General features: G+C 33.9%; 1 protein-coding gene and 1 long non-coding RNA gene across 6 annotated transcripts in view; both read right to left on the reverse strand.

The window, feature by feature from the left end:
- Nucleotides 1-4,694, reverse strand: part of LOC137642188 (uncharacterized) — a 44,020-nt gene extending 39,326 nt beyond the window's left edge. For all 5 annotated transcript variants that reach the window (XR_011044675.1, XR_011044672.1, XR_011044674.1 and 2 more), the window contains exon 1: nt 4,470-4,694. This is a non-coding gene — a long non-coding RNA (uncharacterized lncRNA). The remainder of the gene's footprint in view (nt 1-4,469) is intronic.
- Nucleotides 4,695-12,652: 7,958 nt separating this feature from the next.
- Nucleotides 12,653-15,023, reverse strand: part of LOC137643233 (DE-cadherin-like) — a 218,012-nt gene continuing 215,641 nt past the window's right edge. The window contains exon 29 of the mRNA XM_068376075.1: nt 12,653-14,874. Within this exon, the coding sequence (XP_068232176.1) occupies nt 14,363-14,874 (512 nt within the window). The 3' untranslated portion in view covers nt 12,653-14,362. The remainder of the gene's footprint in view (nt 14,875-15,023) is intronic.

The raw sequence follows: 15,023 nt of genomic DNA on the forward strand, positions 1-15,023 counted from the left end.
CAGGGCACCACAGAACCTAACAAACCCACCTAACCTAACCTAGGGGCCCTGTACCCCTACCGGGGGGGCTTCGCCCCCCCTGCGACCCCCCCTTATGGCCACAGTAATTTTCAAGGCACCACAGAACCTAACAAACCCACCTAACCTAACCTAGGGGCCCTGTACCCCTACCGGGGCCCTGCGACCCCCCCTTAAGGCCACAGTAATTTTCAGGGCACCACAGAACCTAACAAACCCACCTAACCTAACCTAGGGGCCCTGTACCCCTACCGGGGGGGGGGGGGGCTTCGCCCCCCCTGCGACCCCCCCTTTAACCAGGGGTAAATTTGAATATATATATATTTTGTTAAATCACTTCTTACCTTAAACGGAAGATGACGATGAAGATGTGGAAGGTTGTGGTTGACCCTCTTCTGAATCATCAAGTACTGGAATACGTTCAGATTTGGTACAGTACCACACGTCTATCCTCACGAAAATGTAAAGGCGAATCACATTTACCACACTGGACACTTAAGGTAATACGGAATGCTCCCTTAGAAAACGATTCACTACTTCAGGAGTTCCATTATAATTCCCATGAAATCGGCCGATCACATCAAAATAGGAATAACGACATATTTCACACAACCGTACCGGAGGATCCATGACAGTTAAGTGACGTGTGATGAAAATATAGAAACCGGAACTTTTGAAAACCGAAAACAAACGACAATCACGGGTTTCTCCCATAATGAAATAGGGAAAAAAACAAAATACTATCGTTTACAATGTTATATTGCACGAAAAACAGATCCTTGAAACAAGACTGAGAGACCAATGAATCGTCCAATAATAACCCTTGAAAAGAACCCAGTAGTATTTAGATTGGAGGAGCGACATTAGTGGGAGGAGCAAATGCGCATTCAAGTAAATATTGTCACATTACGCAATGGGGCGGAGCCAAGTAAGATGAAAACAGACATACAAACGAACAAGAGCTAGGTCCCGTGGCAGCGTAAAGGTATACAAAACACTTAGAAATAAAATGCAGACCTACATTAACTGAAATAATTATCTCTGTAAGTAGACATCAGCGTCAATAATGTATTGAGAGAAAGTTTTTTGTTATCACGTGCTTTACTAGGAAAATATATTAATATAATACATTTCCCAATTTGGTTGAATCTAAAACTTTACCAAACATTCTTATTCTAACCAAAGTCACTACACATTCACATTGGTGTAACCTGAGTTACGAAACCTTAACAAGTGTGTAACTAGATTCACTAAAACTCAATAACTGGGTAATCAGTCACTAAACCAAGTGTAACTAAATTCTCCAAACCTTCACAATTGTGTAACCAAATCCACTAAACCTTCAAATTTGTGCAACTAAAGTCACTAAGCCTTCAATTTTTGTGTAACCAAATTCACTAAACATTTACATTCTAACCATTCACGTTACATTCACAGTGTAACCAGTCACCAAACCTTCACATTTGTGTAACCAAATACACTAAACTTTCCCATTTGTGTAACCAAATTTACTAAGCCTTCACAAGTGTGTAACCAAGCTCGCTAAACCTTTACATTTGAGTAACTAAAGTCACTAACCTTCACATTTTTGTAACCAAAGTCAGTAAACCTTCACATTTGTGTAACCAAAGTCATTAACCCTTCACATTTGTGTAACCCAATGTACAAAACATTCAAAATTGTGTAACCAAATTCACTAAACCTTCATAAGTGCAACCTAAGCAACTAAAACACGACATCTGTGTAACCAAATTCACTATGGTTTCACAAGTGTAACACAAATCACTAAACTTTGACATTTAGGCAACCAAAGTAACTAAACCTTCAAGTTCATGTAACCAAATTCACTAAACCTCCTTATTTATGTAACCAAAGTCACTAAACCTTCACATTTGTGTAACCAGATTCTGTAACCTTCACATTTGTGCAACCAGAGTCACTAAACATTCACATTTGTATAACCAAAGTCACTAAACCTTCACATTTGTGTAACCAAAGTCACTAACCCTTCACATTTGTGTAACCAAAGTCACAGAACCTTCACATTTGTGTAACCTAAGTCAGGGACCTTCACATTTGTATACAAAAATTCATGGAACCTTAACGAGTAACCATAGTAAAAAAAAACTTACACTCGGTGTTTATTGATTACCCTATTGTCATTAATATATTGTGATTTAATGTATTCATATAAAGTGATTTTCCTCCGTAAGAACAAGATCGTACCTTGCAGTAACCAGTTTGAAGGCTGAGTGAGAGTGAGTAACGTTAATGAATGTGTGCAATGCTTTAATCAAGTCTGAAATTGGAGGATATGTAATTTAGAGCAAGTTCGTCGAAGAAGGACCTAGTTGACTTAGTCGATTTAAAAAGCTTTTTCTTTTTTTTCTCGTTACCATCACTGAAAACTGTAGCAGCAGCAGTTATACGTAACTACTGAAGTCAATAATTACCGTTATCAAAACGTGCACAAAAGTGAAAGTATGCACGTGTTATGGTTAGATATATAAAACTGGTAAAAGTTTGAATCTTGTCCTTATATATCACCAATCCCCGTGACGTGAGTAAAATGACAAACGTTTGATCACCACCACCATAACATGCCGTCGGACCAGTGCCTTTGGACATCTCACCCTCTGAGGGAGGAACCTAATCGGTTTATCCCCCAAGGCGGATTAAGCTTTTAAATGCAAGAAGCTAACCATTGTATTGCACCTTTTAAGAGGCGATAACCTCAAGCAGCAGAGTAGATGAACGATTTCATATTAATGATAAAAAAAAAAAACTTTGTTAAAATAGTGTGAGCCTTATACTATTCCAATATTTGATTTTGGTTTGGAAGTATAAATTGGAATTAGGCACTACCATAGGAGTTTTATTTGTTAATCTTATATTCCTTATATTTTTGTCCGATTATCCTTTTGGTGCGTATGACTTCTTTACTTTTTCCACGAGGGTTATCAGCAAGATTGAATGACCAAGTGTGTATTGACAGCGAGTGTGTGTACGGTGCGTCATTGAGAAGATGATAGAGTACTGCCATAGAGCTATTCGTCTACCGCAATATCACTGGATAAAACGCCATTGAAAATATATGGGGCAAAGTAAAAAACTTTAGCTAGAAAAAAATATGAAAGACTTTAAGGTGCTACTGCAAGAATCACTAGATAGAATAACAAAAGATTGGGACAAAGCTGCAAGACCAACAGACTTTGCAACATGAATATACAGAGTATTGCTATAAGTTATGATATTGAACTTTCCCTCAGACGTCAATTCGCCATAAAGCCATTGCTTCTACCAAAAATTTATTTATCTAGTGTTAAGATATATAATCAATAAAAAACTTTGTTTTCCTTCAAAAGTTAAGTATTGAAGATGCTACGTATAATGCCAATATCTTTACAGAAGTATTTACTTTATCGGCTAATATAAAATATATGAAAATACATATATAGGAAGGAATAGAGTATGGAATGAGATTATGCGAACCGTTGTTGGCTACTTTTAAGAACCCAACCTTTAACCTTGACCCCAAAGGTCTTGAAAGCAAATAATAACACCAACCCTTGTTCAATCCATTTTGTCAGGTGTTCTTGTTTTAAGAGTTGTAACGGAAAGTGATCGAAAGAGGAACCCTCCACTAAGTATTCTGAAAAAGACCTGGTCCAACAGCCAAATATCGTATGCACAGGTTTATCGATTCACATTTAACCAAATTAAGATTTCAATCCACACAACTGAGATAGGAAATCAAACAAAATTTTACGATTTAAAAATCACCGGAAAAAAAAAACAGTTGCATAAAAAAAAAATGACCTCAATATTCACATTTATCCAATCGAAATATGCTATAAAATAACAATAGCCCAAAATACCCACCGATACATTGAAAACATTTACGAAAAAATTCAAACTAGATTACTACAAAAGAAAACACATTTTTTTTAAGATATTCATGATTTCACTTCCAAAAATCATCTCGATGGCAACGAACAATTAGGAGAGTTGCGTGATAAAAGTTTTCCCGAATTTTGCACTACAACGACTGGTACAGAATACAGTTTCACGGGGCATAATATAAGCTTCAAAATATTAAAATAGATTTTATAAATATGTTAAAGCTGTATTGCCTTGCACGTGTATGTACTCTTGACCAGCAATCTCAACGTAAAGCCCAGTTAAGCAGTAAAAGAATACTTAAAAAATGTATACGATATCATTTATTTGTACAATATTAAAGGACATGAAAATGGCGGACTCGCAACCGGACGTATGAGGAACTGTGTGAAAAACAAGGAATTTGGATAGTTTGACACCTCGATATCAGCATAAAGATAAAATTTGTAACACCCGCACTTAAATTCCACGGAATGTAATGTTTAGCATATGGGAACGAAACACCATGAATGTATAGTCAATAACAATGAAGATTTAAAAAGAATACTTACATATAATATCCATGTTAAACGTTCACATCCTCAGCCCCATGATATAAATGGCTCAAAACAGTCTGAAGGTTCAGAATGTAGAACTTTAGAAATAAAGGAAGCAGAAATCCTTGTTCTGCCGTCCTTGGGAGACACGTGGCTCCATCTGTATTTGGTCTTCAGAACCATTATTGCTTATGCAAATCATAATATTTTCATAGAATTTTCGATTGGATGCCATTTTATTGATACTGAACACAGATTCATTAAAATTATAAAAAAAAATTCACCTCAAATCAAATTTTTATAAAGTTTCTGTTCCTTACCTAGGACAAACGATAATCAAATTTGAAATATTTTCAACATTATTTTGTGAATAGCAAGATAACACTTATTACACTGGTGAAAAAAGGAGCATGGGAAATAAAAACATGGCACAACTGAAGATAATCAAAATGTATGGGATACAAGTATCATCTCAATAATTTCAATACTCGTATGGAACTTTCAAGAAAAAGGTTTTGCAATCAATTTGGTAGCATAGTTCCGAGCATTTTAGGCACCAGGGTGTGGTAGAACATTTAGAATTAACTGAGTGTAGAAATGCGCTTTTATTCTTCAATTACCTTACATGGATAGAACTGCGTTTACATAAAATTCGCTTTTAAAATAAGACATTTTTCTGCACATCGCTATTGCAATATTTATACTCTTACATTGACAAATTCTGATAAGAAATGGCTGACCAGTTATTACAATTTTAAGAATACTATGTACATAAGATAATGCTCATGTCTAGTTATAAAAGCATTTACTACTAGATAGGAGAGAGTTTACTTACTTTCTCAATGTCATATTTTGATATGTTGCCAACTCAAAGCCTCTACTTCACTCACGAAAAAGTCAGCAAACGTGTTTCTGATGTCATCTGCTGCCGGACAATCGTTCATTCACAAAATGTTCAAACTCCTCTTATCCATTTATTATTAAAGTGTTTTCAAAATAAAACCCATCGTATTCTCATACAAGTTATGAGGAACATAGCTCTCTTTGACAATATGCATAACAAGATGGATAGATACGTTAAGGGATGATGGAATAACATCCATTTGTTACTTAAAATTCCAAATGCACTTTCAACATACCTTGTTCCTCAGCTTAACGATAACTGAATACTCTAATTTTCACACTTAATAGTCCTCCTCCTTATAGCCGGTTTAAGTTTTCATGCAGACCAAATGCTTCATCCCCTAAAATACATAAGGCACACATGATTTTTGAAAACCGAGCTATAGTTTTGGTTGCGGTAGAGGACAGAGATTTAGGTCAATATATCACTAGAAGTATGTTTTTTTTTTCTAATGTGGTAGAATCACAGTCTTTCCCACAAGCTCTAAAGTTCTTTAAAAGTCACTTTAGGGATTTTAAGTTATTAGAAAAAATATTTTCATTCTTCTTCACTTCCCCAAAGAGAACAGCATATGTGCCATGCATGTCTCCTTGGGCATTTAGTAGGTGCACACAGGGAAATTTTGACCGTCTCTTTCGCTCCTTTTTTTAATATAACAGAGAAGGCTGCTGGTCCCTCCTCTTATTCATATAGTATCACATTGCATATTGTTTTCCATATTTGAAAAGATAATTGACCTCTGTAAGCGGAGACAGCACAAATAAGCGGTGTCGTCCGCAGTAACTGCAGCGTGGAGACAATCTTTATTGTCGCTTTAATTCCTTCTCCTTTATTTATCGATAATAACCTCATTCTTTTCCACTCTTCAGGTGTCATCACTTGATACTCTTTCCTTCACGTCCTGGATATCTGTTGCGGGGAGGTTCTCGAGGAAAGTAAAATTCTCACACTTGAATATCACTCGTTTCATCTCGTAAAAACTAACCTCAAACTTACAGTATAAATACACCAATAACATAAGAATTATGATCAAACATAATAATAGTCGAATATTGAATTTGAATTCTGAAGACCCAATGCTAATTCTGAAGAAGAGAAAATGCTGTTGAAAAAAATGGAATGGGAATGTTTGGGGAAGGTCGAAAGGCTATTCCGGTACAGTAGTATACATTGCTAAAAATCACTAACTCAATCTAGTGGCAATTAATCATACTGTTTGCTTGATTTATCACGTTAAAGAAGAACTATCAGGGTGTAATATGAATGATTTTTTTCCATTGCTTAAGCTATAATTTCATATTAATTGTACCTCTGTGAAAATATATTTAAGTGTGTGAATTTTACTTTCCTTGAAAACCTCCCCATAACAGATATCTAGGATCCTATTCTGGATGATTGTAACGTCATCAGGGCAAAACCTACAATGTTGTGGTTCGTGAACCATCCACACAATTTCAAGTCCAGATAATTTGTGAAATATATGTCATAATCATTATCATCATCTCCCGCGCCTATGACACAAAAGGCCTTGTTTAGATTTCGCCATTCGTCTCTTTCTTGAGCTTCTAAATCGACATTTCTTCACTCATCATCTTTTACTTCACGATTTATAGTCCTCAGCCATGTAAGCCTGGTTTTTCCAACTCTTCTAGTGCCTTGAAGAGCGCAGTTGGAAGTGTAGCGAACTAATCTCATTTGGGGAGTGCCAAGAGCATGCCCATCTACCTCTCACCATGATCTCATTCACATATGGCACTCTAGTAATCTCTCTTATAGTTCTATTTCTAATCCTGTCTTGCCATTTACCTCCCAATATCCTTCTGAGCACTTTGTTCTCAAATCTACAAAATCTGTTGGATATTGTTTCGTTGTCATACCATGATTCATGTCCATACAGTAATACCAATCTCACTAAACTGATATATAGCCTAATTTTTGCATGTACTTTCCGGCGATTTGATTGCCAAATTTTACTTAACCTAGCCATTGTCTGATTTGCGTTTTTCAATCTTTCATTAAACTCCAATTCCAAAGAGCCTCTATTAGAGATCATAGTTCCTAAATATTTAAATGATTCCACCTCATTAATCCTTTCTCCTTCCAATGATATTTTATCTTCCATTGCATATTCCGTTTTCATCATCTCCGTCTTTCTTCTATTTATCTTGAGCCCAACCTTATGTGGTATTTCATAAATTCTGGTAAGCAATCTTTGCGAGTCCTATGGTGTTCTGCTAATAAGGCCCTAGGTCACCTAATTTCATATTAATAATCCAGCCCAATCCTTCTCCACCATCCCCAACTGTTCTATACATTACAAAACCCATGAGGAGGATAAACAACATAGGTGTCAACACATTCCCTTGGACTACTTCACTGTTCACTGGAAATCTATTTGATAGGACTCCACTGCATTAATTTTGCACTTGCTGTGCTCATGAACAGACTTAATCAAATTTACACATTTAAGAGGAACTTCACAATAACGCAGGACTCTCCACAAAATTGGCTGGTGCACACTATCATAGTCCACAAATGCCATCAAAAGTGGATTTTTATATTCTACACCTTGCTGTGCCACAGGTCTTAAAATGAAAATTTAGTCTGTACAAATTCTATCTTCTCTATATCCTGCTTGTTCATCTCAGCTTCTCATCTGTTTCCCTCTAGTCACTTTATAATGAGCATACTATATATTTTCATGACAACTGTGATGTCTGTAATTAATGCATTCATTCGTCTTTTTTTTTTTTTTTTTTTTTTTTTTTTTTTTTTTTTTTTTTTCATCAACACTTCCAGTAACCATTTATCATCTATATAGGCTACTGGATTTGACAATACAGTACCAGTACCACCTCAGTGTCCAGACGCTACGCCAAGCTCATAATTGGTACACCCCAACTAAGAGTGCTGGACAATAATTAAAGGCAAGGACAATATAGCAAGAGCCTGAAGGGGAGCAGTAGCGTATGGAAACAAATTTATCCTAAAATCTGCCTGCGGGCTTAATCTTAGTATGTGGATCGTTCACTTTAACAACTTCGAGAGGAGATCACTTTCGTTGTATGTTTCAACCAACAATCCCTGACTCGGTTTCTTTAACTCGAAATCTAGAGATTCTTAGTTCTAGAGATTCTTAGGAGTCTTGAACAAATACTCGTTTGATGCAATTCCATTTGGTTCTTCTACAAGGTATGGTGAATCAGAGAATCCCTTTACTATTGCAAAATTAATAAATCAATAAAATTACACTGGATTATCAATCAATCTTATAGAAAATATGAGGTTTGAAGATGTCGATTGTTGTGAATTATAAATGATTGAAACCATTGGGTTAAGTCGATGGAAGTAGAAAACATCTCCGTATCCAATAATAATGTTCAAACTCGGAAAATAATTTCAAATACTGTAGTTTTTTTTATTTGTTTATCTAGAACCTAAAAACATCGGTGGATATAAAAATCACTTTTTACTCAACCAAGGCCGTTGGATCCCTGATCTCGGAATTGAAAATAGAAAAATTCATTTCCAAACATATCGAATGGCTACCTTTAGTTTACTTTATGGGATCTTGGTTTATATTTCGTCTTGTTGTTGCCAAGTGTACTCTATTTCGCTTCTGTTCGTTGACTAAAAGCTTTGTTCACTTTATATAGTCTTTTATTTAAGCTCTGTTCTCTTCATTGTCTCTTACTTAATCTTTAATTAATTCATATAATCTCTTATTTAATTTTTTCTCGTTTCATATAATCAATCTCTGGTCTTTATGTAATTTCTTATACAAGATCTACTCACTTCACATATGATAAAATTAAAGTGTTTTTATATCACTTCACTGACGACGAACATTGATTAATTTATGACAAATTAAAAGACTTTTAAGAAAACAATGTTTATTATTTCAAAAGACTGATACAAAAAGCTCATACACAACACAGTGATACAGCGATTGGGCATTCCTGAACATGAAGGAATATTAAATATAATATGATTTTGTCTTCTGCCACTTGTCTGTCTTCAAAATAAAATTCATGATTCATTAGTGTACAGTCATGTTTTTCATTGTTTAATTTATATAGGTTCAGTCTAATTTTTTTTTCATGCTGACTTATCTTTATTGACGTATACTAATTATATTCTCAACAGAAATTTGGATATCAATTCCACTCTGGGTATGAAGAAGGATTTAGAATTGTAATTTGTAATCTCTAAAAATTAAACAAAATCTCATTTGTATTTGTTGGTTAAAACTGCATTTTTTAATTAATATTTCAGATAATTTTTTCTTAAGGAGATGATTATTAAATATTTGTTTAAATTTACTAACACAAAATATTGGCAAACTTCACCTATAAATAGATAAAAAAAGATTACTCAACATCCTTAAAATTTCCCCACTACTGAAACATAACTTTGCACAGATTTCAACAGGATTTTCGAAATGCATCTGAAATTCATATACGCTTGTCGCATTTCTGACAGACGAACAGCAGAAGGCAAAATATTACCGTCGATTTTAAATCTCGAACTGTTTCTGATATTGCTCCATTCCTTTAGCACTTTTGTTTCGATCACACTACCCTCGATCAACATGGATTCCATTTGAGTCAAGAGCATTCTTTATTCCAGTCCATTGTATTACAGCAGATCTCAGGAACATTGTGAATGTTTGTTACAAAATCCAATATATAGATACATGAATATCACGCACACGCACACACATAGACACACACATATATAAATTTATATATATACATACATACATACATACATGTATTTAGGATATATACTTACACATACTCAGTATATGATACACACATACATACACACACACACACACACACATATATATATATATATATATATATATATATATATATATATATATATATATATATATATATATATATATATGTATATATATACATATATATATATATATATATATATATATATATATATATATATATATATAATCACACACACTCAGTATATGATACACTAACAATATATATATATATATATATATATATATATATATATATATATATATATATATATATACATATATATATATATACATATATATATATATATATATATATATATATATATATATATATATAGCCTATATATATATATATATATATATATATATATATATATATATATACATATATATATGTGTGTATATATATATATATATATATATATATATATATATATATATATATCGTATAAATATACCGTATATATACCATGTAAATTCGGCTCCTCATCTAACAATAAAATTGATAAACTGAAACTGTTCGAGTTTTAAAATGACAGCAGTTAATCTGTTTTTGTAAATGGCGCAGCAATATGAAAGTTTCACACATATGTATATATTCATGTACCGTACGTAAATCTTGCATGCATAAAGGAAACAAATCTTACAAATTCGACTTCTAGCGAAGTGTCGGATTGTGATTTGAATATATTCTGATATCTGGCTGCGGCATATATCTCGTTTTTTGCCTTTCAGTGATAAAATAAAAAGTCAATTAAAACAGCAATAATTTCTTGCTTTGCTTTTTGTTCATACCGACTTAGTTTTTTATTATTAAATTCATATTTAATACTGATCATCTTAGATTATTTCGGCAACGCTAATTTATCCGATTAAGTCAGTTAGCTATTGCCTACACATCAGCGTTACCTATAAAAAAAGGTTGTGGTGTCGAGATATATTGCAATGCTTTTGTCAAACCGTTAAATTCGTGTTTGTGGACCTGTGTATATTTGTTTCCATGAAATACATAAGTATGACGCCAAGCAAGAAATGAGCTAGGAAGGTTCATACGTCCATTCTTCTAACACAAACAAATGACATGTATTTATTGTGTTTTATGGGAGGAACATGCGTTCTAATAGTTAATATTCTTTGGTAACTCACATACAACTACAGAAGTTTTAATTAGAGACTAGCAAAACGTAATACATATCACAGATAGTAATAATAATAATAATAATGATAATGCAATAATTATTACAAAATATTAAACTCCAAAAGTTGAGGTACATCTTAAATAATTGTTCAACAAACTCAACTGACCTACGAATTGAGCAATATTAAACAATACCTCCACAATTCCCCTTTTGTACAAACACTAACAAACAAGAAAGAATCAAATAAAATCTACTGAACTTCTCATTATTAACCTACATCATTATTTTACTGGAGGAGAGATTTAGGTATAACAGACTAGGCATTAAGGAATGAGACTGAGGTATTCAAGCCAGGCACTGAGAGTTATGGAGTTACTTTTGACGTTAGAAAAAAATAAGGTTCTTTCATGCCTATGTCTTATCATTGCTGATTATAAAAAAAAAAAGTGGCAGGCCATTTGAAATGAGTTTAATTATATTAGACATATTCTGGAAAGGTATAGATCTACCGCAATGTTTTAGTTCAATCTGGGAAGGATCGGATAGACCAAAAGTCAACGGCAAGTCACTCAACATCTGGAGTGGTTATATCTTCCCCGAGTCTAAACAAGAGGATGATGATACACAAATTGAACTATACTAAGTATCTTTGAAGTCAGTGACTAATATGTCTGGATTTTGCATCCCTTAAATAGGTATGATCCATGTTCTCCTAGTCATCGAAATGTATGGAAATAACATTTCGTAATTGCCCCGATATTTCAGACAACTAAACAACATATGATTTCATACAATCAATTAACTGGATTACCAGGCACTGCAAGAAAGGAAAATTTGGTCAAATGATACCCGTGGCTTATTGGCGTAAGTGATGCAAAGAAAATATGGACAAAATATTTATAAAAAAATATAGAATAAACTACAGTTAAGACTAATGACCATTTTATAAACAGTAATATTTCCACATCCTATAAAACCCACTCATATTGTTTGATAACCTGATTATTCTCTTTCCGAAATTCTCTTCAACAAGAAAATGACTGGCGAAGCAATCATCTATTCTGGTTTCGAGTCCTATGACCGATTCAACACACAATTTCTATCTTATACAGGAGGTTATCACGGCAGTGCAAATTTCACCCACAGACATTAACCGTGTAAATAGATGTTTAGAGTTTTAAACACTTACGAGTAAAACGTATAAGAAGATCAATGGGATCTTTTATTCATTTAGATTAATAAAGTGGCATAAATTGCAATATATATATATATATATATATATATATATATATATATATATATATATATATATATATATATATATATATATATATATAATCACATGGATCTACGTAAAGTACTCTTTAAATACATTGTGAGATGTAATGAACAAAATATTAGATCATTCAGTATAAAAATAAACAAAATATAAAACTGCATTCTATATTATTTTGTGGTAAAATTGAGTTCATCAAGATAGAATGGGGAAACACTGAGGAGAAGACAATTAAGAGTGTATTTTCTCAGTAACATTTCTCTTCATCGATTACAGTGAATCAAGTATTCTAATCTTGGAAGGCGAATTCCTAACGGATGCCACATTATTTCCAAATTAACTTCCCAGGTGTCGCTGACTTATGTCTGCCCTGTTTACTTGTGGATAAGAAACAGACCGATGTAATAAGATATTCCATCCCTTAGAGATAAAAGGATAGAAGACTCAGTAAACACAATTTACTTATTCTAACGAATTAACACTCTGTTGAAACCGTTGCAAACCGCAACATCTGTTTGGTATATACACAGTTACATGTGGGACATTTTTTGAACATTTCTTGAAAATAGCATCATTCTTTTAAAATTTTTGCCATAACGATGCACTCAGTAGTCAACAAAAGGTAGACTTATATAAACATTTTTTTTTCCGAAAGAGCTACAGACAAGTATCATAAATCTCACTATACTAGAGTCGTTTTCTTTTAGTTTGCCGTACCAATGAAATCATTTCTCGACAACCATAATAAGCCTTCCTGTAGCTCAGAAATGCTAGCAAAATCATTCGCTGCAGTTTCTAATAAATGTAATTTAGTTCTTGGTACTTTAGGGAGGCTAAAAAAATATTTCCCTACAACCCTTCAGTGCAGTGGAATCTTTTCTGTACTCCGTAACTGTCACAAAACACATACTGTATACAGTTAATCGTAACCGCAGTTATAATCTTACTATTACGTTGTCATTACTGAAGAAATGATACAAGTGCTTAAGAGATTCTGGCATTCTGCAGCAGTCATTGTATCAACACACTACTTTAAGTATTAGAATGTTACCACAGTTGAAATCACACATTCAATATCAATCTTAGAAGAGACTCTTTCAATTATCCCACTGAAACTCCTCAGAACATGATTTATATGTGCAATTTTAATTTCAAAAGTGATTGTAGGTTTATAGTTGAAATGTTCCTTTTTGTTAAGCAAATATCATCATACAGCACATCAACTATTTCAATACAGTTCGAGCAGAAGTACACAAGATATCCACATGGTAACGGCTGCATATCAAATAATTGAACATTCCACCGAAACTTCAGGACATATTTTATAACCGTTCACGTACGTTGAGACATTTCAGCATAAGTGGACATGAAATATTAGAATATCTAAACACACTTCCTTACTTGTAAAATTTACAGTATCCTTCCACGAGTTCTTGATCATACTGGGTAAAACAAATATTACAGCAGATCATAAATGGAAATTATGTAAAATAGAAAATGAAAGGTTTATCCTTAATCTTATATCTCTTTCGCGTTACTGAAAAACTTAGCAAATTGTGTATTTTAACTTTAATATAAAACACACTATGTTTCGTAACAGGACATTTTCTATATGCAAAAGGGGACAGTAGTGAGGACATTTTATACACTAAGCCATTACTCATTAACAGCTGATGTTCCACTATACTAATCACTCCAGAAGAAGATTAATTCTTCTTAATCTTCTCTTTTTATGTTGGACCTTTCAGAAGTGTACTGGTGTACTTATCATAAATGCAAATTTATTTAACAGCAACTAAATCAGCACCAAGTTTCCACACCGCTTTTGCTGTTCTTAGTCGTAGTGACCATTTCACGACAGTCCTTCAATGGCGTCTGATTCTGTCCATCACCTTCAGTAGGGTTAAGTTTAATGATACCTTTAGGTGGAGCTTTCAAGGTCATCGCTCCTGAAACCCCACAGTAGTTTTTCTTCAAGTTGACGTCACCGTTTCTTCTAAGTAGAGGCGAAGAGGGATTAGAAGACGAGGGAGAACCCGTGGCGTTCTTCTTCAAAGAGGCAGGTAAGGTGTAGAAGTTCGCCGTTTCATTCGTAGTGAAACTGACGGAGGACTTCTTGGTGTTGATGGTGGCGGTTGCTGGTACGGGCGTCATCGTCTCCTTTGGGAGATCAGGAAACTCATACTCGCTGTCTTCGTCTTGGTCCGATTCTCGTCCGTAGATCTGGGCGATCTTTTCGAAGCGCTGACACCAGTCGTTCTTGTAATCGAAAGGGATGTCACTCTTGGACGATCCTGTGGTGGAATGGAAGCCTAAAATCAGAAAGAAATAATTACGAATATGGCCAGTTTCGTTGGGCAATCCTTTTAACTTAAGAAATGCACTACTAACTTGAAGTTGCATAGCTATGGTACCAAAATGTGCAATTGTGGAAAATGAACAGAGTTAAATTTCAGAAAAA

Source organism: Palaemon carinicauda, chromosome 6 (assembly GCF_036898095.1).
Source record: "Palaemon carinicauda isolate YSFRI2023 chromosome 6, ASM3689809v2, whole genome shotgun sequence".
Lineage (NCBI taxonomy): Eukaryota > Metazoa > Arthropoda > Malacostraca > Decapoda > Palaemonidae > Palaemon > Palaemon carinicauda.